The sequence below is a fragment of the Athene noctua genome, chromosome 1 (genome assembly GCF_965140245.1).
Source record: "Athene noctua chromosome 1, bAthNoc1.hap1.1, whole genome shotgun sequence".
NCBI lineage: Eukaryota > Metazoa > Chordata > Aves > Strigiformes > Strigidae > Athene > Athene noctua.
Window position 1 is genome coordinate 176,403,975 of NC_134037.1, and position 22,665 is coordinate 176,426,639.

The 22,665-nt window shown below is 36.0% G+C and overlaps 1 protein-coding gene across 3 annotated transcripts in view; it reads right to left on the reverse strand.

Moving 5' to 3' along the window:
- POLA1 (DNA polymerase alpha 1, catalytic subunit) overlaps positions 1-22,665 on the reverse strand; it is a 206,752-nt gene that overhangs the window by 99,589 nt on the left and 84,498 nt on the right. For all 3 annotated transcript variants that reach the window (XM_074929696.1, XM_074929714.1, XM_074929705.1), the window contains 3 exons: positions 21,925-22,099; positions 14,424-14,605; positions 12,601-12,732 (listed from right to left, as the gene is read on the reverse strand). In XM_074929696.1, the coding sequence (XP_074785797.1) occupies positions 12,601-12,732; positions 14,424-14,605; positions 21,925-22,099 (489 nt within the window). The remainder of the gene's footprint in view (positions 1-12,600; positions 12,733-14,423; positions 14,606-21,924; positions 22,100-22,665) is intronic.

Consider the following 22,665-nt stretch of genomic DNA (forward strand, 5'->3'; position numbering starts at 1 on the left):
ACGAGGGAACACACAGGGCAGGACTAGTTTTGCTTCCATTCCTGAATTCTGAGTGGAAACTAACTGCAATGACTTTATTTTAGAGGAAAGATGTTATACTAAATACTCATTATTTGATGGTATGGATTATTGCAGGTGATACCTACTTGCCTTCAGACCATGGATGGAGATCACTGAAGATTAATACCACTGATTGAAATTCTCATATGCCATCATATAAATTTTGTAAATGCCAAAATTTATGGGAACTGCCTAAAGACGGATGGATATTTAACCTTAATAGTGCAAGCATCAAGACTAGATTCTTGCAGTCCTTTGTACACTGGCAAATTTCTCATTCCTCAGTTTTTGACAGACAGTCCCCAAGTGAGGGGCAAAACAGGGGGCGCGCTTTAAAGCATATAATGTTTTTAACCACTAGGAATGACATTTTCCAAACTTCTAGTCCATCACCTTCTGTAAGCAGGACAATGCTCCAACATACCAGTTCCAAACTTGAAGGGTGCCCTAAGAGTTCCAAAACACTTAAGAGATGTAAGAAGCAAAATTACTTTGTTAATATTGCTATTCAGACATAGTTGGAACATCCTAAAAACAACTAACGAAGTCTGCTTAGGAGAATTAATCTGAAGAAACTACCACAGATGGAGGGAGAGGCACATCTTGCATTTTCTTTCACTAACCTGTTTATTTTAAGGATGCCATGCTGCCCGTTCTTGACGGAAGGTCTTTCCTACCAAGACAGTTAACAGCCTTCTAGCACTATATCATGTTTGATGCATTCCAGACAGTTTAGTGTCTCACCACCAGGGGATAAAGAGGAAAGTGGAAAAATTTGTAGCTAAAGAGTTACCTGCAATTAAGATGAGAGTGGAGAGAAGGAGAGAGAAAAAGATCTGTCTATATGCCTTTTATCTTGAAGAAGAACAGGCCTGTAATCACACCAACTCCATCAATATGAGAGACTAAACCTTGGGTATGATGCTGGCTTCTCATGCACAGATCTGTGTCTAGAAAGACACCAGTTTAATTTATATAGAAACTAGATGTACTTCTCATTGTGAAAGCTTGTAATCACTCCTAGATAATTTTCCTTATTTTCACTACAATCTTAGATGCTCCTCAAATAGGTATTTGCTACTCAAGCTTTTTTCTGAATGACACCTGATTACTGAGTGGCATCTTGCCACTAGCCTCATGAAGCCCTTCGCAAATGGACTCAGCAGAAAATGTTTAAAATAAAACTTTGGAGTAATCCCTGACCATTTCTTGGCAAATAATATAGGCTTATTTTGTTAATTCTGAGGCTTTAAGATGTCTGACTCATTCTTGTTAGGAAGTCTCCAAAGACAAGTCAAATCATACAGAATTTTAATTATGAATTCCCTACAGGGTATTTCAGTCTCTTTTACTTAAGGAGTTGGGAAGGGAGCAGGGGTGTTTGATCCTAAAACTACCTTGTGTTTAATCAGCCAGGAAACTCTCTCAAGGACCATATCACAATTCAGTTTACTCCATTATTGCCACTTCACTGATTGGGTTAAAAAAAAAAAAAAAAAAAGGCAAAAACCTAACAAGGTGATCCCCAAAAGGTGCCCCATTAAAGGAACAAAACAGTATAAATGTTGATCCTTTATAACAGAAAGAAAAAGAGAGATAGAAAGCAGTAGGAGGGAGGGGGGATTTGATTAATTGCTTCCTTCAAACAAGCATAACAACCACATGCAAATACTAGTGTGAAAAAGCATCACCAATACTGCATGAACTACTGGAAGACAATCTAATATTTCTAATTAGCTGTATTAATCTTAATGCCATTATTCATACACATATATATCTACATACAGGCATATATACATTAAAAAATACATTCTACCAAATTCAAACTCTACATTCATTCTTTGCACTTGATAGGTGGTCAATGGGTAGCCTGATACCTGCTAGTTCTATTGCAAGATCATCCAGCATGAATTGCCTCAGTATAAGAAAAAATATGTATTAATCAATAAAAATTATTACAGTAATTACAAAGTTCTCACAGAAAGCTTATGTTACATTCTGCAACAGAATTCAGCACATGTCATTTTGTGTCTTTGTATTTTGGGGGGTGAGGGGGTTCTCTGTTTTTAAACAATTCTGGCCCCTTTGTAGTACAGTCAAATGTTGCTTTGGATATTAAATTGAGAATTTATCTTAAATGGAAACAAACAACTTCGCTAAAAATTAGACATTTATGACTTGCAAATTACAGATACTAATTATTTTCAGTATATACAATTATGATATTCTCAAGAGGTATTAATTTTGGGACAGATGTGCTTTCATCATGTAATTTGGAAATTAAGTTACACTCTCACGTATGGGAACTCAGAAGTCTGAATTTGTGTAAAGACAGGAATGATAGAAAGGAATTTTGTCTTGCTAATTTTCTCTCTCTCTCCCCCACAACCTCTTTCTCTCTCTGATGAGTGTGGCCAGCAATCCTCACAGCTGGGTTGCCTTGCACTCAAAGGAATGGGGGCTGACTGCAGAGTTGATGAGGATACACTTCCACTTGACTCCACCTCCTATCTTGTCCTTTCAGATAATTCTTCCAAATCCAGTAACTTCTAAAAATTTAAACAATAATTAAGACATACCAACTGTAAAATATGCATAATGCTAAATATTTTGTATTCATGGCAGAATGTAGAAATTAAGTGCTGTTAAAGCAAACAAAAAAGACATTAAAAATATACATAATCCAAACTGAAGGCACTAATACAGGAATGTCCATCAAACGATGGTTTTATTGCTACACTGACCATATTTTCATTAGGAAAGCACATTATTACAGAAATGCCCTCCAACATGTGCATGCCTATAATCTTCAAAACCAGGGTGTGACAAGTGATAAAGGGAAAAAGAACACAAGACAAATGGCAGTTAAATAAATCTCTGGGATGGTATTGTTGTTGAGAGGGTGTATGAATTAAAGAAATACATTTGGGAGTTCATACTTTCTTGTTTTCCACATTTGAACTACAGCCACCAATATAAAAAGGAAAAAGACAAGACAAAGAAGTATTGCTTTCTGGTCTAGTAAAAAAACCCCAAACTTCAAACATCAACAGTTTGTTTATACTGTTCCATAGGAGACTGAAGATAAAGACGCAAGACATTCAGCGTATGTGCTACAATTCCGAAACTGAGATTTTTATTTTTAGATAGAACAAGTTCAGTCACTGCATAAACATTTCTATCTGGAGATCTTTACTGATAGTTGTGGATTTTTGATGCCTCTCTTGCAGATGCCACTTACAAAGATAATGATTTTGTTCAGGAGAAAAGGAAAACATTTACTTGTCAAATTCTGCAGAGCCTTAATTTTCAAGTAGAAACCCGGTATACCTTTAGAAAACCTCAGAAATGTTTCCTACATTTGTGGATTCAAAGTCTAACACAATCTACTAGACTGAAGATACTTGGAGAGTTGAAACTCTTAAGATGAAAGAGTGAACAAGACTGTCATTTAACTACTATAACAGTTTTAGCAGGACTATGCAGCTTTTATTTTTCCTGTTCTAGGATGCTGCAGCTGTGGGCAGACTGAAGAGACAATAAGCTTCAGCATGGCATGGAAATACGGAGGGGAGGTTCATCTTTAGCTATAAAAGTGCCTTCAAAACAGTGTGCCATCACAAAATGCCTGGGACTAAAGCACAGGCAGATTTGTCAATTCATCAGGCTCAGTTTAAAAGAAAGAAAGAAGTACAGAAAACCATGTTCATATAGGAAAAGTAACTAATGTTCAGTACAAAGTAGGAGTAAAGTCCATTGGTAGATGTCATAATATGAAATATTATCTGAAGATAAATCTAGCTAACCTGACTGATAAGCTTCAAGGACTCTTTACAGAGACTTACACCTGTTTTTGGAGTGCAGCTTTACTATCTGACTACACATTGGAATAAGGTTCTGAACTCAAATCATACCATCTCCCAAAGCAGGCACACTAAGCAGCTGTTTTCTTAATGCTTGAGGATTAAAAATAATTTTAAAATCTACTTGCATATATCCACTGAAGGAAATACTGGCACTCTGTAGAAAACAGAAACTGTAGTGCTTACAAGACCTTCACTTCTGAACAAGACACAGTGAAGCAAATGCAAAACCCTTTTATGAAGCCATGTCTAACGTAATGCTATTTCGCCATTTCTTCCTGCAGACAGAAGCATTCTCACTTAACATGAAATAACACCTTGTTTTAATCTCAGATCCAAAACTTCACTGGCTCTCAAAACTGTTTCTCTTAAACTTAGCAACAAACCTGTAGAAATACAGGTTTCATTAGTCAAGAGGAACAACAAAAGTCAACTCTAACACAGCATAGGCTGCTAGAATTGACCCTGGTGCTTCCTAGGATATAGGAAATCTTACAGACAATTTGTTGCGTTATCTCTGGTACTGCTTAGACTTCTCTTGGCCACTTTAAAAGAAAAATCAAGAGTTTCCTAGAAGTCTCATTCAGCTAGGGGGTTGCCTTCCCGATCCCTAAGTACATGAATGAAGACACAGAGGCAGAGGAGCTTGGCTAAATAGTGTTGTCCAGGCTCATTGCTCTGAAGTTTTTTTCATGTACATGACTTACACCCAGGAACCAAGCTGAAAGGTCTGAAGCACCCATTTGATCTGTTTGATCCTTGAATGCTTACAATTTATCAATTTTCTTTTGCTGCACCAAATACTAAATAACATCAAGAACTAAAGAGCTGTTTACATTAAGCTGAATGTAAGTTTTTGAAATAACCTTCTAACTACAATGCTTCTATATGACGAGATTTTGAATACTGGAATCGCTTCTGTTGAGGAACACCTTATTTAATTTTCCTAAGAGTATTTTACCAATAGCAGCGACTAAATATTACTGGAAATATTTTTTTACAATTTGAACTGCTTTAAACCAGTAAATTAGAACAATTATTTTAAAATCTAAGTGAAGGAAAAAATAAACACCTGCAAGACCCATTCCCACTATGCCAGGGAAAAGCATGCTGAGGAAAACATAGATGAAGTTTTTTGTGTATGCCCTCTGTCACTCCCCAACTCCTGTGATTTTCTTATTCGATAATCTTCAGGAATGTGGACTATAAAAGAGTGCATAATACAAAAATGTTTACAAAAGAAAGTAACTGCATAAAAAATATTTTCATTTCCCAAATGCTATAAAACTTATTTTAAGCCTTCTTTTAAAGCTGAAGGAAGGTTTGTAATAAAACCTAAGAAACTTTAGGATAGATAACTTAGATTTCTTACAATTCTTATAAAACATTCCATATTTTGTTCTTTTATATGCCCAGTCAACTCTGAATTACCACATATGGTCCCAATTTAGTTTTTAAAAAAAAGGCTTAAAGCAAGTAACTTTCATTTTCTAAAATCAGCATTGGACCATGGACATCTGTATCATTAGTGCCTTCTAAGAAAACATTTCTGATAATCACATTATTTTTAGGTCATGAATGTCAAGCAAATTTATCCTTGTGAAAAGAACCATATCCAGTGAAAACAGTCTCTTCAGCATCAGATTTTAACTTTTGCTCTCCTGAGGGATGCCAGGTGCTTGAGTGCTGTAAGCCTTGCTAGTTATATATACACCAACCAGCAACAAGTATTCAAGGCCAACAGACCTTGTTCACTTGTGTCATCTCCTAGCAAGCTGGTTATAATGTGTTCTCTATTAAAAGTTTCCGTAGAATGATACAGACTTAATCTGGTTTGATACTTCAATACTTTTTTGTTTCAAGTTGTTCTAGTATAAGGCATTAACTGTATCAAAATTCTATGAGAACTGGTTTACTTTAAGCCTTAGTTTACCTGGAATACTGCTTCTTGTAATATCTCTAATTAGAGAACAGTGAGATCCTTTTCCATGAAAAATTTAAATTAAATGTAACAAAAATCTAAACAGATTTAAAATGGCTCTCTAAAACTACTATAATAAGAAGAAAGACGAACACCGATCCTTTTAAGACCTTAAAGTGATTTGTCATAAATGCTCTTGTGATTCATGTGTTATTAAAATAGTCTCAGAAGAAGCAAATCCTATAAAGCTATATAGCATTTATAGCACTTTTGTCAATCCAACGTAGTATCCCAAGGAGGGCACATTTGGTCACTCTCTCTCAAAGTAGCTTGCTCAGGCACTATTAGTAATGCAGTTGTGGCAGACCTCTCCATAGGCTGCACAGATTTGCCCAAGATTTTAAATTCTTGGCTACAGAATCTCATAATCAATACCACTACCGGTACACCAAAGCGACATACTCTGTAGTCAGTTTATAGCTACATCAGATACACAGAGCTGCAACCATATCTCTATAGTGCAGCACAAACATGCTCTCCCAGTGTTGCCAAAATTCATCATTGCTTCAACTAGGGTAACAGATCAGTTCCAACAGAGTACCTTCAAAGACAGTGCTTTCTGTAATCCTCTGAAGACAGCAACATCTTGTTATTAGATGAATGATTCAATCATCTAGGTAAACATTACACACTTGGTGGCAATCATAACCATGACCATATTTACCTCTGAGCACACTTCCTGTAACATGATCTTCACAATACTGACATTTATGAGCCTAAGAAGACAAATTATTGTGATAATAAGCCCTTACATTCCTGTATTCTACCTACAGAGGAAATTACAAAGTTAGTTTTACTCTACTGTCGCAATCCCCGTTTCTTAGAACCTGTTCCATGCAGTGGCCAGCCTGGGGAGCCTTTTCTACAAAGAGCTGAGAGAGATATCTAGTGTCATTAAGTCTTCTCTAACAAGGTATCAGACCGTGGACTAAGCACTAGGAAAAATCAACGGTAAACAGATACTGCTCCCTTGCTTATATTTGCTCACTCTCAGCAGCTAAAATCTGGAGTCCAGAGTGTCACACAGCCTCACACAACCATCAGTGAAATGGATGCATGTCCATCATGGCTAGTAAAATCCAATGAAGAGAGTTAAACCCTTTGTAAAGACATATCGACCATTACTCTGAAACACTTCACTAAAAATCATATTGATGTTGTAAGTCTAAAACAAACAATTCCTTTACAGGGCAGATCATGGAGAAGTTGCAGTAATAGTGAATCAATTCCAGTTAATAGACACTATGAGTGCTGTGCCAGATAACTGCTTACTCGTCCCCAAAACGCACTACACACGGTAAGCAAAGAGTTATCTTTTATTATTCAATAAACATAAATTATAATAAGACAGATGTGTAAAGCTTTCATATAGCAGAACACTGACTGCTCTGTCAAATGATCAAGATATCTCTAATTTCCTCCTGGTTAACCAAAACATGATTCCAAATACAACCCATTTGTCAAGCTCAATCAAGGAAAGAATCAGAAAAAGCTACTGTGGAGGGGAGGAGAAAGCTCTTGATAATCTGGTGGCAGCCTCCCTTCCCTCTCTCAGGTCCCCAGTAAACTGTGAATGGAATCACATTAATCTTTTATCTTTCACTCCAATTGCTTTTCATTCTGCCTTGACTTGGAAGATTTCAGTACTAAAAATAAATGTCTCGGTTTCTGTATGTATAAACCAAAATGACAGTGATACAACTTAAAACTTGGAAAAGACTCAGAAACCCATTTCCATACAAACAGGAAGGGCTCAAAATAATCACTGGAGTTAATTTGACAGCACAGTCTAGCTATCTGATTGTGCCTACCACATCAGCTGGTGTCACAATTCCTTCTATTTTCTGGCCCTACCTATTCTTCATCACATGCCCAGAGACTTCTAGTACTATTAGCACAACAATAAATAAAATACTGTACTATTGCCACTATAAATAGCACCTTTCCCTCATGACAAAGAAACTTCTTACCCCTACCCACACACTAAACAAAAAAGCTTTCAATACATGACTGTTGCGAGAACATGATTACAAAAGTCATCACCATCATCCACAATCATATTTTCACCTGTTCATGTGGTGTACACCTGTGGGTTGTTGGCAATACATTTGATTGAAGTGTGGGAGATTCCAGGTTCACAACAAGCCCTGTTATCTTTGTTCTCTTAAGCAAATATGCCATGCAATCCCAAAACCTGTGTGAACGCTGTTGCCTCTTATAATGTTGTTTATAAATCTTTTACCTCTTTAAGTGCACAAAATACTAATGCAAAACCCAAGAACGTATATACATTAGTCAGAACAGCTATGTATATGAAAAATAATAATTGAAAGATCCTGAAAAGTGTACCAACATGCTTTTATACTGCAAGCTCATGTGCAAGCAGTAGACCACCCCACCACAGGTAAGAAATGAGAAATTTTGAGGGCTATTGAACACTGAATTTTTGCAGCGGAACGGTATAAAGTTATTTAGCAGTGTTCAATAGCCTCCAAATTCACTTCTGCCTGTGGGTTACAACAATCCAGTAGAAAAAGACTGTAAAACAAAACCAGTGCAATACAGATTTTTTCAGTATTTAAAAAAAAACTTTTAAAGTTTAAAAAAACCTTTTAAAGTTTGCATCATGTTATGCATTTTGAAAAACATAAAAAGATCTAAGGATGACATAAACTATTAACTAGACAGCATATAAAGAGCATCTATATAAAAACAGGTTTTAACTTATAAACATACTACTAATACTATTACAGGTGTGTATTCAAAAAGATTTAAAAACTGCTGCTTCAGGAAAAACACCATGCCAGTCCAACCAGCTCAGTATCAATTTTGTTACTCCTCAAATGGCATATACAATAGGTTGGGTCTTTTTATTCCGTTCTTTTTAGTTGGCAAAACTAATACCTCAACAGCTGAAGAGGTATGGGAATCATTTTATTGGTGTGAACACTGATTTTTACAGGGCTTTTTAAAAGGGTATCTAAGAGTTGGCATTTATTTACCAAGTGCTCAAAAACGACCATTTGAATATTCTAGTGGGAAACACAAAACAGTTTCCATCACAGTAATTAGATCCACTTACTATAAATGAAATGACACCCTCCTTATGCACAAAAGTTGGTCAGTTTTGCCATTTATGCTTGCATATTTCAGCTTTCACCCATTCCCTTGCATGGATGTTTCATTGATGGCTGAGGGTAACACTTCAAAAATGAACTAGCTAAACAAACTTCCCAGCAGCACTTGACAGAGCTACACCTATTCTTCCCCATTTCCAAAGCAGCACAGAATTAATTACCAGTTCTATGGATCTATTGTAAGTATAATAGACTAAAGAGCTATCACAGACACATTTATTGTAAAAGCACAATCCCAAGAGTGTCTAGTAGAGGGCCAAAACGATTAACACAAATGCTTTGTCAGATCAAAGATAAAACCTGCACCGCCCAATTGAGGAATGAATTAGAACAGTGGGTTATCTTTCAAATTAACCAGGGCAGTTAGTGAGGAAAATTTCATGAAAGTGTAATTCTTAGCCTTTGTGAATCCACACAGCAGGCATTCTGCCAGCTGACAAGATGATGAAATTTTCATGCTTAAAAAAGCCCTCTTCATTTCCCAATTTAGATTAGCTAGCGTTTCTCTCTCTTTTCATCTATTTGCTCTTCTGAAGCAGAATTAAAAAAAAAAAAGCAAGCACACAACAGGATCAATCTCTCATAGAATAATGCATTTCTGAAAAGAAATAAAATCTTTGCATGTCATTTTTTAGATATATTTACAGTTAGGAGTAAGATTATCAAAACTGGTATTGTTAATACCATTAAGAAATCCATACATACTGGAGCAATGGTAGATGTATTTTTGGAAGACAAACAGAAAACAATTCTATGTTTAATGGCAAAAAATTATTGCCGAAACAGAAAATTTTATACAAAGGCGAGTAATTTACCAAAACAATAGGATTGTAGGAGGCTTACAAAATTCTACTTAGGCACTTACATTTGCATCTTTTTAAAGGAAAGAAGTATATCACCATTGTATTTATTTATCAGTTTCAAATGTCAAAAAGGGCAAGCAGATTTTCTACTTTTACATTTCATGGTACTCGCCTTCGCCCCTAAATTTAAACAGCCAGATATAAAAGCATTTCAGTAGACTAAAGGAAACAACATGCAATGATCTTAACACTTTAAAAAAATCTTATTTAGAGCTCACTGAAAAAAAGCTTACTCATTTCAGTGAGCTGTTGATCAGACTGAAAGACTCGATAGGGCTGTCTTCATAAAAGGTAGCTCATTATTTTAAAGGTTAAAAAAATTAGGTTTTACATTTTGTTTTTCTATTATGTGCCATTTGACCAACACACAAACAACAGTCATAAGCAAAAAAATAATATTAATGGAGTAACCAAATTAGACAATATATTTGCCTATATTAAATGATTTCTCTAGTGCTTTCAGATGCAACCACTACAATACAATACTTAAATAAGCATCTCAGAGTTTCATCAAATGTTTTGTTCAGACTGTTCATTGCCATACTACTTCTGGGCGTGTCTTCATAGGATTATATATATTAGTGCAAACACCTACTTGAATTCCAACTCCAGATGTTATACAGTCACTACAAGTACCTGATGAAAGGAATAAACTAAAACTCACAGCATCTGATTTTTTACGAGCTAACAGGACAGACATAAAGTTCTTCCCAGTTCCATGGAAAGCCTTTTTAAAAATGAAAATTATTGTGCAATTTGGAAATTACTTTTTACAATAAAATAATCTCGCATTTCCAGAGTCTGAATGTATTCCACAGTTAAAATGTAGTTTTAAACCTTATTATTATAGCTAACTGGGTTAAAAGTAAATTCTCAGTACTAAAAATATAACTGAGTTTATAAAGCATTTACTTACAAGGACAAACAAATTCCTTTTGAAGGACACTTAATTATCCTATCTACCATGCAGTAAGATACTTAATTGATTTTAATACAATGTAAGCAAATTGCAAGGTTCACAGCTTGGTCTTAAAAAAAAAAAGAGAACAAAACAAAATATTACACCACTTTGTTTTTATCAGCAGTAAGAATTTTTCTTGCCCTTAAATGCATCTTCTTTCATTCATCAAGTTTACTATTGCATATCTTACGCATGTGTTTTCTAGCACTTTATATGCCAGAAATTACTTAGCATGTGGCATTGTGTATTATCACTAAATCTAAAAAAGTTGATCAGAAGCAAGTTTGGTACAAAAGCAGTCTGTGTACACATATTACTTTGACATACTATTTAATAACAAGTTGTATAATTTTATATGTATAGTAGTATCAAACGAATGATAATTTTGCAGGCACTTGGACTTTGCAAGAAAGTAACATGAGATCCAGCATTTTGGTAACTTCACCTGTCCAAGTAATCTACCTTTAACTTCAATGGAAAGAACAATCTATCCTTACCTCGTGAAATACTGCCTGAATTTAAATACTCTAAGAAAGTTTTGTACTCCCTTTGATGCAAAGACCTTCCAAAGAAGAATTTATACATTCAGAAATTACTACATATCCAGAGAAGAGCTTAAAAAACACTTACCTACAATTGCAGTAAGAACTAATATAGAAGAAATACAATATAAAATGCATACTCGGTATTAAACTATAAAGATAATTCTTAGCATTGTAATTGCTGTCTGCAAAAGTATTTTGTAATGCTTCAGAAAACACACCACAAATAAAGGTAAAGCCATTTGTTTACAGGCCAAATTTTAAAAACAATACACTTTTTTGAGTATATCAAAGGTTATGAGAACCCAAAGGTTACGAGTGCCTTCAAATTATGTCTGTCCTGAAGCTGTGAGAACGGGCAATGCTGGATAACCAAAGAAGGCATGCAGGCAATGGGATAAGCAAATGTAGGAAAATTTGACCAAAATGGTTAGCTGCCAGTTCACAAAATATGATGCTTCCAGCATATTAGAGACGTAAAACATACTGATATAATTAAAAAATCATGGTGTTTTTTTTTCCTAACCAGTCACCACTTTGGACAATGTGAAGATAGGAATTTCAAATATTACACATTTTTTTTCCACAATGCCACACAAAGCCAATCACTACTCTTGGCCTTTTGAATTTCCTTCACTCCAGCGCCCACAGCCCCGAAATTCTATCTAATTAATTAACCACTCATCTTTCTCCTCTTTTTTTCCCTCCTAATCATTATAAAGATAGATTCATAGTATTTCCCTTCCTGTTGTCCTTCAGAGAATTTTTACAGAGCAACATTCAGTTTTCCTTTTTACAATGTAACACGTATACATCAATTTGGGCTTGAGAAAGAGAATCAGATTTCAATTACATGTGAAACTGGTATCTGTATATTTGATAGGCTTCATAGGTTTTCTCAAAAGCATTAAGATAATCAACTCTGCACTTTTTTGTTTAAAAATCTAGAAAACATCTATTCCATCTGTAATAATACTGACACACACAGTTACAAAAATTTATATACATCTAGAAAAAACAAGCATTCTTAATTAGAATTTGTAGCCATTAATTGATTTATTTTCACAAAGTGGGGTTTTGATGTCATATGCTATTACCTTGGACTGTACAAAAAAAAAAGTTAACAGTCACCAAAAGCTCAGCACCACTCAGAAAACTCATCTCACATGGCAGAGTATTTTCTGAATACTTACATTATAGTATTTTCCAATGTAGCGTCTAATATCCAACAATAACTTGTTGCTCATTTGAACCACATAGTTGAAAGGAGGCTCTTCGCACTCAGTCTTACTGCACTTTTCCAAACTGGCTTCAATAAATCGTCCCTGAAAACAGAAGTGTAAAAACAGTATGCATCATTACAACAGATTATGGTAGCAGAAGTTATCATAGGAGTTTAGCCATAATACATATTTTTTAAAAAATAAGACTTAAAGGAACTCTAATATCTAGGCCTCCTTTCCTCTTATCACTTGGCCACACCCATATAAAGACTTCTCTGACCTACAGTTTTCCTATTCTATTCTTAACGAAAGGTCTTTTGGAGAAAACACTTTTTCACCTGCTACAAAGTTAATCATTAAAAAAATTATATTAAGTAAAAAAATTAATCTATAGAACACTGAAATCAACCTTATAGATACCAATTACCAAATAACGAACAAGACTGTAGAGACAGACCTTGTCAAACAAGAATGACATGATCATCTTTTATTTTCTTCAAGTGCAAAGAATAGCTCTTACAGTTTTACACCATCTCATTCCCCTTACTTTCAAATCCTTCTGAACACCTGACATTAAAATTTCAGAACCTGGAAGTGATGCATGAACAGCTGAAATTAAGTTGGTAGAATTCACATTTAAATAAGAACCACCTGATAGGTTGGACAGTTACACAACTTTTAGAAAGCTTTCTTTCAAGGCAGGACTTAGCTTTTGTGAGCCATCTTTGCTACTCACAAAACTAAATCATTTCAGGTGGAAGAGAAGGGGGTTTTGGTTTGGTTTAGGGGTTTCTTTTGTAGTTTGATGGGGGTTTTCTTGGTTGTGGGGTGGGTTTTTTGGGTTTTGTTTTGTTTTGGGTTTTTTTTTTCTTTCTTAAGGAGTCTGACATCCACTTCTCTCCAGTTAGGCCATCTGCAAGCTGTCAAGCCTACATGCAATTAACTCTTATTTACAGCTGTACTGAACAAAAGTCAAGGATTCACAAAGTATCACTCGATTTGTGTGTCTTTTCCTCTTACTTGCTTCCAAAGATTGCTTTGTTTTGATTCAAAAAAATGCAAAACATCTGCTGTTTGTCCAAATTAACTTAAAATAATTACTTTTAATTTAGATAAAAGATTTATTTGCTTTCAGTTTCAAGGTTTTCACTACTCTGAACCTCGCTAATTTGCCGATGACTAATACATACATAACATCGCTGTAGAGTTAAATACTTGGCCCTATTTCAAGTTGTGATCCAAGGTCAGAGATACATTTTTTGGCAGAACTTCTCAACAAGAATGCACCCCTATGACTTTTTATGTTCAATACACAATGACAGAAGGAAAGATAACACAGGAAAACCTTACTATCAAGAAGGGAGGTGGGATGTGGCAAGATAACCACAAGTTTCAAAAACATTTTGTTCCAATTAATATGATTTAGGATAAGAAATTGTCATTACTACACCAAAGTTTCATTAAATAGAATACTAGAAGTTACTAAGGTGTTAAGATAAGGATTCCTTAAAAAGTTACAGCAACAATCATTCACGACTGTGGGCAAACAGATTAATGAATCCAGATAATCTCACATGTTCTGCTAGACGACACAGCTGAAATGCAAAAATGGGAAAAATATTTCAGCAGTATCCTATCAGCAAATTTCTGTTCCAAAGCTATAAATAGCAGAACTCAAACAATATGGTATCTTCTCCTACATCACATGAATGCTGTATAAAAAGCCATTCTCTCTACAAGTATTTTTCTCCCTGACCGATGAACAGAAATGACACAGAAAAAAACCAACTAACCGAACCATCAAAGACATTGTCATAAATATTTTCTGTTCCGCATCTGAGGCAGCAAAACTTGAATCTTTCACAATCCCTATATTTCTCCTCATCAGTGAGCTGAGCTGGGCCACCAACCAAGGCATCATTCTCCTCATCTTTATGGTAATGGTGATGGACTCTGAATTGGGAGGGATCCAGTCCTAATAATAAGAAACAAAAATTTCAAAAGACTAAGAGGTCAGCCATGCAAGTAGGCTCATTTTTCATATGCCTGGTGAAGCAGATTCAAAAGAAAGTTACAAAATGTAAATTCAGAAGCTGAAAATCTCTCCTTAGCAAAACTTTCTCTATAATACATAAATACATTTTACAATTTTTAACCACAAATAAAGGTTCACAAAACATGAAGAAATCTTCTTACTTATCTTCTTAAGCAAGATTGCTTTATAAATAAAACAAGCATACTGCATTATCATGGGAGTATGCAACAGAACATTTTGTTTCTGAGGAAACCACTCCTAACGGATGGCTTTATTGTTATTTTCTTCTTAAGTTACATTGAAAATATTTCAATAAAAATGTGCATCATTATTAAGAAACAGTCTTTAAATCAAAATGGCACCATTAAAACTCAAAACAGAGAATAAAAACCCCATTAAAGAAATGCGGGTGCACTGCTATTACCAACTCCTTCAAGTCCGTATACAACTGCCAACTCTGATTTCAATGCAGTGGTCGATTTCATTTTGGCTCAGTGGTTAACAGCATGTAGGTTTCAATCTAATGCAGTGGTTAAAATTCAGCAGCAGCATTTAAAACGGCAGCGCTGGAGACAAAATGCTTTATTTTTGATTGCCAGAACTCAAGATTTTAAACAAATAAATACACAAAAGAGATCCTAAAAATACTGATTCAACCACAAATAAGTAAATAAGCAAGCAAGCATGAAGTTCACTGCCCTAGGAATAAGACTGCCAAAGTAAACTTAATAAAAATCTACGAGTTCTGTCATCCTTTGTCATGTGGAACCTTTTAAAAGTCCATGTATCCCATTTACAGGTTTTTTGTTAACTCTAGGAAATAGCACATGCTAGAAAAATTAATCAAATGAGCATGTAGAAGAAAACGTTCAGAAAACTATGGCTCACTTTATTATTAAGAACAGACCAAAGAAGCACTCTAAAAAAATATTTTTAACAGAGGCTAATTAAGCCAAGTAACAGATTACCACGTATTAATCCATATCTTGTGTAAATTTCAAAACAAAAATAATTACTACAGAAAGAGCAAGAAAGATTAACAAACATAAAGTGAAGCTAGATTTTGCATTTCTTAACCTTACTATACAGGCAGATACCAATTGTCTTTACACAAGAGATTTGATATGTGTGACTTTACTATCGCTACTCTGAATTTCTATTTTGCAATCATAAAAGAAATTCGAGGACAATGAAAAATTCCATTCTCAAATAAGTTTATGTGGTTCTTGATAGACTATGGGTTACACTAAAATGTAATCAATCTTGCCAACTTTAATTTTATCAAAAGAAACAAATGTCAATGCATAGGGGTAACAATTCACCTCCAAGAGGTTCTTAAACTTTTAATACAGTTCTCTACTGTTCATTAAAATGAAGGGTAAACAAAGCAAAAAACATTGCTAATAGGTTATTTTATACTGTAATACATATGGTACCCACAAAAAAGACTGTGGGGCTTTGTTTGGGGGTTTTCTGGGGGGGGATGGGGTGGGGGGGTGGGTATTGTTGTGTTGTTTGTGTTTTTTTTTTTTTTTTTTTTTTTTTAAAAAAGGGTTGGTAATGTATTTGCTGTTTTAGAAAATAAAGAGTATGTTCTGCAACACATAGGTAGTAGGTAAAAGGTTTAGAAAGGGGACTTGAGTTTAGCATTAAGACTTTGCAAAAAATCAACTAAGTATGCAGTAGGTTGGATCTAAGGTAGTAATGGTGAATACAAACAAAAACTCTCAGTTTACCCTGAATTCCGAAGTGGAATGAAAAAACATTATTGCAACTTTCCAACACAGATGCCATTAAAGTTCAGCTAGAAATCTATCTTTGGTTGTTTCCCAAAAGGCAGATACAGAGCAAAGTAGTTCACTAAATAAAAGGAGATAAATTCTGGTCCTCAGACAACTGCAGTTTTCCAGTGTTCAGCGAAACCAGTGACAGCAAATCGGCATCTGGACATCTGGTAATAATTTAACAGAAAAACCCCCTCAAACTTATTTATTGGAAGAATTTAAATCACACCTCTCTGAACTTTCTTAGCTGTTTTGGCTGGAGAAAACAACAGGAAAAATACCATGATGATTCAAGTGTACATCTAACTTTTGGTGTGCAAACAGCCCCAGTGAAATCAAAGGGGCTACAAATCAGGCTTTTAAAGAACATGCCTACCTTAATTATCTTGTGGAATTGGGAACTATTTTGCCTATTATCTCCTTTCAGGAATAGTTTTTGGTTCAATTAATCCATTTCAGCACACTAACTGGTATCTTCTTGGACCAGGTCACACTGGTCATCTTACCCTACTTGGTAAACAAAATAGGAACTATCTGGTGGGTGAAGGGGTAAAAATAGTATCTGGTTTTGGTAATGTTTAAATTAATAGGATAAGACTAATCTCCAAACTTATCTGAACTATTTTTTTCCATGACATCAAGAAAAATCAAAGGGACTTTCACTTACTCTGACATGAAAATCTTCAGGGGTATCATTAAATTACCTGTATCACAGGTAAGTTTTCCAACCTCACCAAAACTGCAAGGTTGCATGCATGACAAAGAAATAAGACATTAAAAATATTCTGATGAACCGAGCATGACAAAACTAAATAATAAAAGTAAGTTCCATGACTTGTTCCTGAATTATTTAACAGCACTATTAAAACATTTACTAACTAGAAAGCAAGAGGTCGCTCAGGAAACTGAAAAAAGGTCAAATAAATTTTAGTAATCGCAAGATTTTAAAAATCCCATTTCTGCAGATGGTTTTTACACATCTTTCCCCGCAGGCTCCCCGGGCACAGGAGTGCAGCACGGAGCCCGGCAGGAGCGGCCCAGAGCCTCCACCGCCGGCCGCGGGGGGCTTGCCGGGCCGGTTTCCCCGCGGACCGCTGGACAAAGCCCCGAGGCTCGTCCCCGGGTTCCGTATTTCAGCCGCAGGTTAGCCGGGAAGGACGGAAAGTTTCCCCGCCGCTACCTTTGACCGTTAGACATTTTGTGAGAGGCAGGGAAACGGCATCCGGTGCTGCCACCTCGAGGCTACGACCGCGCATTTCAGCCAGGACCGACGCGCCGGGCCCGACGCCGGGCCCGGCCTCCCGCTCTCCCAGTCTGACCCTGGGTGGCCGGGGCCGGCGCCCTTGGGAAACGCACGCTTTTTTATTTTTCTCAAGTTGATCCTCCCGCGCTGCAAAGCCAGACTGCCCTCTGCATGGGGCCCTTAAAACGGCCTCTTGCGCCGCCAGAACATGCGACATGGTTTAGCAAGTCTCAGTTTCTAAGCGGGTCTAGAGCATCTTAAAAAACCCCAACGAGACCACAAACAACAAAATTCATACACTTTGGGGTCTGCTACTGCATTGTCATGAAGTTCTGTCATTACTTTATCTGTCATTAATCTTAATTTCCAATCTTGCACATTCTCATCCTCCTCTGTGAGAAAACAAATGAAAAAAGAGAACCTGATGTAATTCCTGGTTTCTGTCAGGACAGCCAGAGTGGCTGCTAAATACTATATTAAGAGGCCCCTATTAAATAACTCTCTAGGAAGAAATAAAAAAAAGATAGTATCTTTAAGGTGGTGGTGGGTTTGCTTACAAGGAGCAACTAACATGCAGATACTGCGTGGAAGGATCAACCAGTACTGGGAAGTATTCTTAATGGCAAGCTTCTTCAGGACCCAGTAACGACTCCCTAAAATTATGTAGTCTTCCTCTGAAATGTCCAAATGCCAAGCATCTGCAGAGCGCCAATGTGCACACACACCTGTAAGGCAGCAGCACACATCTCTTTCAGCAGACCATGACACAGTCTAGGACAGCAGTCAGCAACTTCCGTAATTTAGAGAAAATGATGTTATACAGTAACAGCTACAAAAATCCCATGGTTAAATGACTCTGCTTCCATAATGTTTAGACACTTTTGACAACACAGAAATAAGATGTGATTTCTCTTTGAGACAAGGAGCAGTATTTATGTATCAACAAAAAACCTTACTTCAAATACGTTAAGAGAATTGTTCTGCCAATACAGTTCTTTTAATTTAAAACTATAGGTATCTTCAGGATGAAGTAAGGTAGGTCTCCAAGCATTTAAGGAGATCAGATTTATTGAATGGTATTACTGATCACATTGCACACTTAAGTTTCAGAAACCCTGACAATCCTTATCTTGTCACTGCTTTTCCTCAAGAACTTTAGAGTGAATGCAGGAGCATGCTCATGAGGTTCTTGGTTTTGGAAACAATGAATTTCCGTATCTCTCAAAAGCCAGGAACACCTCCTACAATGTCCAAAAACAAAAGTCAGTTTTCAGCTTAATGCCATAGTGAATAAGTATGGTATTTAAGCAGCTCTCTACAATTTTTAGGTGTGGTTATTTGCTTTTGTTCTTCAGCATCTAAAAGATCTTAAAATAACTTGCTTTGAACACAGACAGAACAAAGAACTTTTCATCATTTTGATAAGAGCCAAGCTTCCCTCTGCTCAATTTTATCTACTCGGACTAATGCAATGACATATCAATGAAACATTCACCTCATAAAGAGATTCTGTTAAATATGAAACCGAGATCTTTTTTCTACAACCATTCTCCCTATACAGACACATACCCTATGTAACACAATAAAACAGATCAGGCAGAGGAAGACACACACAATGAGAATGCAACCAAGTTTTGGCCCACAGATGTGACACTTAGATATCCTCCGTAATACCAGCTTCCACAGAACAGAAAAATATGCTCTTTTGCAACAAGACAGGGAAAACAACGGGAATTTGGATGTGTAACATGATGAAAATACTAAGCAAAAAAGCCCAGCTTAGCAACACAGAACAATAAACAGTTTTCATGTTTGCTTGTTTTAGCAAGCTGGGCTCAAATATCTCGTACACTTTTGTATCTTGTAAACTATTTTCAATTTCTTTGAAATGAAATCACTTGACTATCCCTCCATTACTGTTAAAAATAAAAGCTTTAAGGTAACTTCAGCTTGCAAAGATTTATGTACAACTCTGATAAAGTGCTGTATGTAAAGACCTAAGTAGAGCACAAGTTTTGAAAAAGACTTGACTTTACTTCCAAGCTCAATTTAAGCATTCCCTAGAAAACAAAGCTGGAGAAGGAAATAACATTCTTACAGCACAGCAAGGTCAAACTGAACACATTTCAGATCTAAGATTGTAATAGATACATACAGGTTTTCAGACTGACAATTGTGGACTATTAATAAACTCTCAGCTGCATGATGTTATTATAGATCATAAAAGAAATTTTCATCTTGAACGTACTATAGCGCAAAAAGCAGCACAGGCATTTGCAAACAGTAGATGCTATCAAGTGGCACACAGATTTGGGCACTTAATTTAGGTGCCTGAAGGGAGCCAGTCTTTTCCGAAAATCCAGCCTTTTGTGAATAAGGAACAATTCCGAATTTGAGCTTAACTCTACAAAACTGTCAATCTTTGCCAAATAAAATAAATTAGCTTCAGAAATCTTTCCTGTCTTTTACCTAAATGAAGTACAAATTTACCACCTATTTTAAACCACTTCAACCTAACCAAGAGAGCCTGACCTTTTCAGTCAGGCATACCACATAGTCCACTCTGACATCAAGGGAAACTTGTATACCAAGGCCCTGCCACATAAACAAAATGATTTGTACGGTCAGCCTGCATGTGTGAAGCAGGGCTGACACCTCCTCAAACCTCCAGAGCTGTTGAGGACACACTGGAACATCGAATGCCTCCAAGAAATAGCCTTGCAGCCTCTCAGAAAAAGCCAGATTTATGTCCTTGGGTTTTTTTTTTGTTTGGGGTTGTTTTTTATGGTGGGGTTGGGGTTTTTTTAGGTTTTGTGGGTATGTTTGTTTACAGATAATTTGGAAATGGAGATGGAAACAGCTGCACGTTATACAGACTGTCTTGGGAGATGAAGATGTTTCATGTTATCACCCTTCTTGAGAAGAAACAAGACAGGAACTTACTTGCACATATTTTAAGCAAAAACTGCAAGCTCACCATGAGCAGAACCTACTGTTACTAAGGAAGCTACAGAGATGCAGTGACCCAGGTAGAAAGGGCCTTAAGACAATACAGTGCCAGTTGGTTTTAAGTGACCAAATCCTGGATCTTGGCCTATACCTAAACACAGAATGTTGAGGACCAACTTTTCCTTCAAGCATTCCAAAATTCTGAACAAAATCATTTCTGCAGGTCAACTTCCTGTAGACATGGGCATAGCATCAAACAGGAGATTACTGAACTGACACAGTGCAACTCTAAAAATGCTTTCTAGTGGGAGAGGACAGTCTTGTTAAGAACTAAGCAGTCAGCAAGATTAACAACTTTTTCCATGTCTGAGTAACAGTTTTAAAAATAATGAACCATATTTGGGATACAAATCACAAAATTTCTGTTTATCAATTATGTCTTCTACTGAATCATTTTTAAGGAGGAAACAACACTAAAAGGATTACCCACACAGCACAGAATTTTCATGGAAAGAGACCTGATAGAACTGTTAACAATTTTCAACACCCAAAATTCTAGGTAAGAAGCCATGGGAATGGAGAAGACAGGCAATCAAGAGTTGGGCAGAGAAAATCTCTAATTTTAATTCCTTTGACATCCTCTTAAGAGGAAAACCAACTCTAACAAGCAATGCCCTGTTGCTTTTTTGAATAAAAACTGGTGATTCTGTGGGTCACTAATCTCAGTCACACTTTTTATAGCACTTTTTTTTTTGGCCATATCATTTCTCCACATGAAGCAGGCAAGACCGTGACTAAGGTTCTATGTTTCTATCATCCACTAGGTCAGTTCTAGGAAACAATAGTCTTCACTTACACCATACTAAAAAACTGTATCCTTTCATTATAACTATGACTGCTTTCTCCCTGGGAGGATAATAAAGATGTTATGATTTCTCTCTGGAAAAATGCTAGTTCTGGATGCACGCTCTAGAACTACTTTATTAACTTGAGAAAAATCTTAAAAGACATGCAGTAGTACTGTCATTAATGAACAGTAAATTTCTGCAACTCTGAACAAGTGTTATAAAATTAAGTTCATGTTATTGAGCACCTTCTGAAACACAGTATTCTGCAAAAGTCATAGAAATAAACTTAACAGTCCAAGCTGCTTTCTACAGACTGTGTAATACAAGCTATTGTTCACTGTAAAGACTGATTTGGGAAAGCATTTCTGTTAAGAAACATACATTAAAACTTCTCACTTTGTAATTCTTTAAATAAACTGAATTTAGAATACTTACCTAACCACGTAGCAATAAGAACAGAATCAATTCCCTCTATGGGCTCACATATTCTAGCAACTACTGGATGTATTTGCTGTGACAGGTAGTACTGAGTATCAATAATAAGACTGTCTTGCTTTTGCAACTGTTCTGGAGCATATGCTCGCTGGCTGGCACTGAGATCTGATCCATCCTAAGACATGAGACACATATGAAACAAAGTGTGAGAAAAGTAAAACCCACATTCAGTCTATACAAAGGATTATGCTTCAAATATTATGCATTATTTTAACGCAAAACTGTTACACAATCACTCTTTTGGTTGATTTATTATGCATCCAACACAAATCCAGCAGTAGTAAAAAAAATTGCATTGCTGATGCTGGCATCAACTAGCAAGTTCAAGAATGTAAATCCAGCTTGTATTATTGCAGCCTACACGTGCAAATCAGTAAGAGTAGACAGAGTAAACAGTCCCATCTGTCAATTCTGAAATGCACAATGAAAACACATTGTAACCATCAGCCCAGTTAAAAATACGCAGAGGGCATGCATTTTGGATTCACTTTGTACTAAACTAGCATTATCATTTCGCACAACAAGCAAATTCTAAGTCATGGATATCAAAACTGTATCTGTTTTGCTAGGAAATTTATATTCTTCAATTCTATAAAGAAACAAATAGAATGAATGGTCAGAGAATGGACCATCTTTCATTGGCATGTAAATAAATGACAGAGGCAATACTATCAATATGAA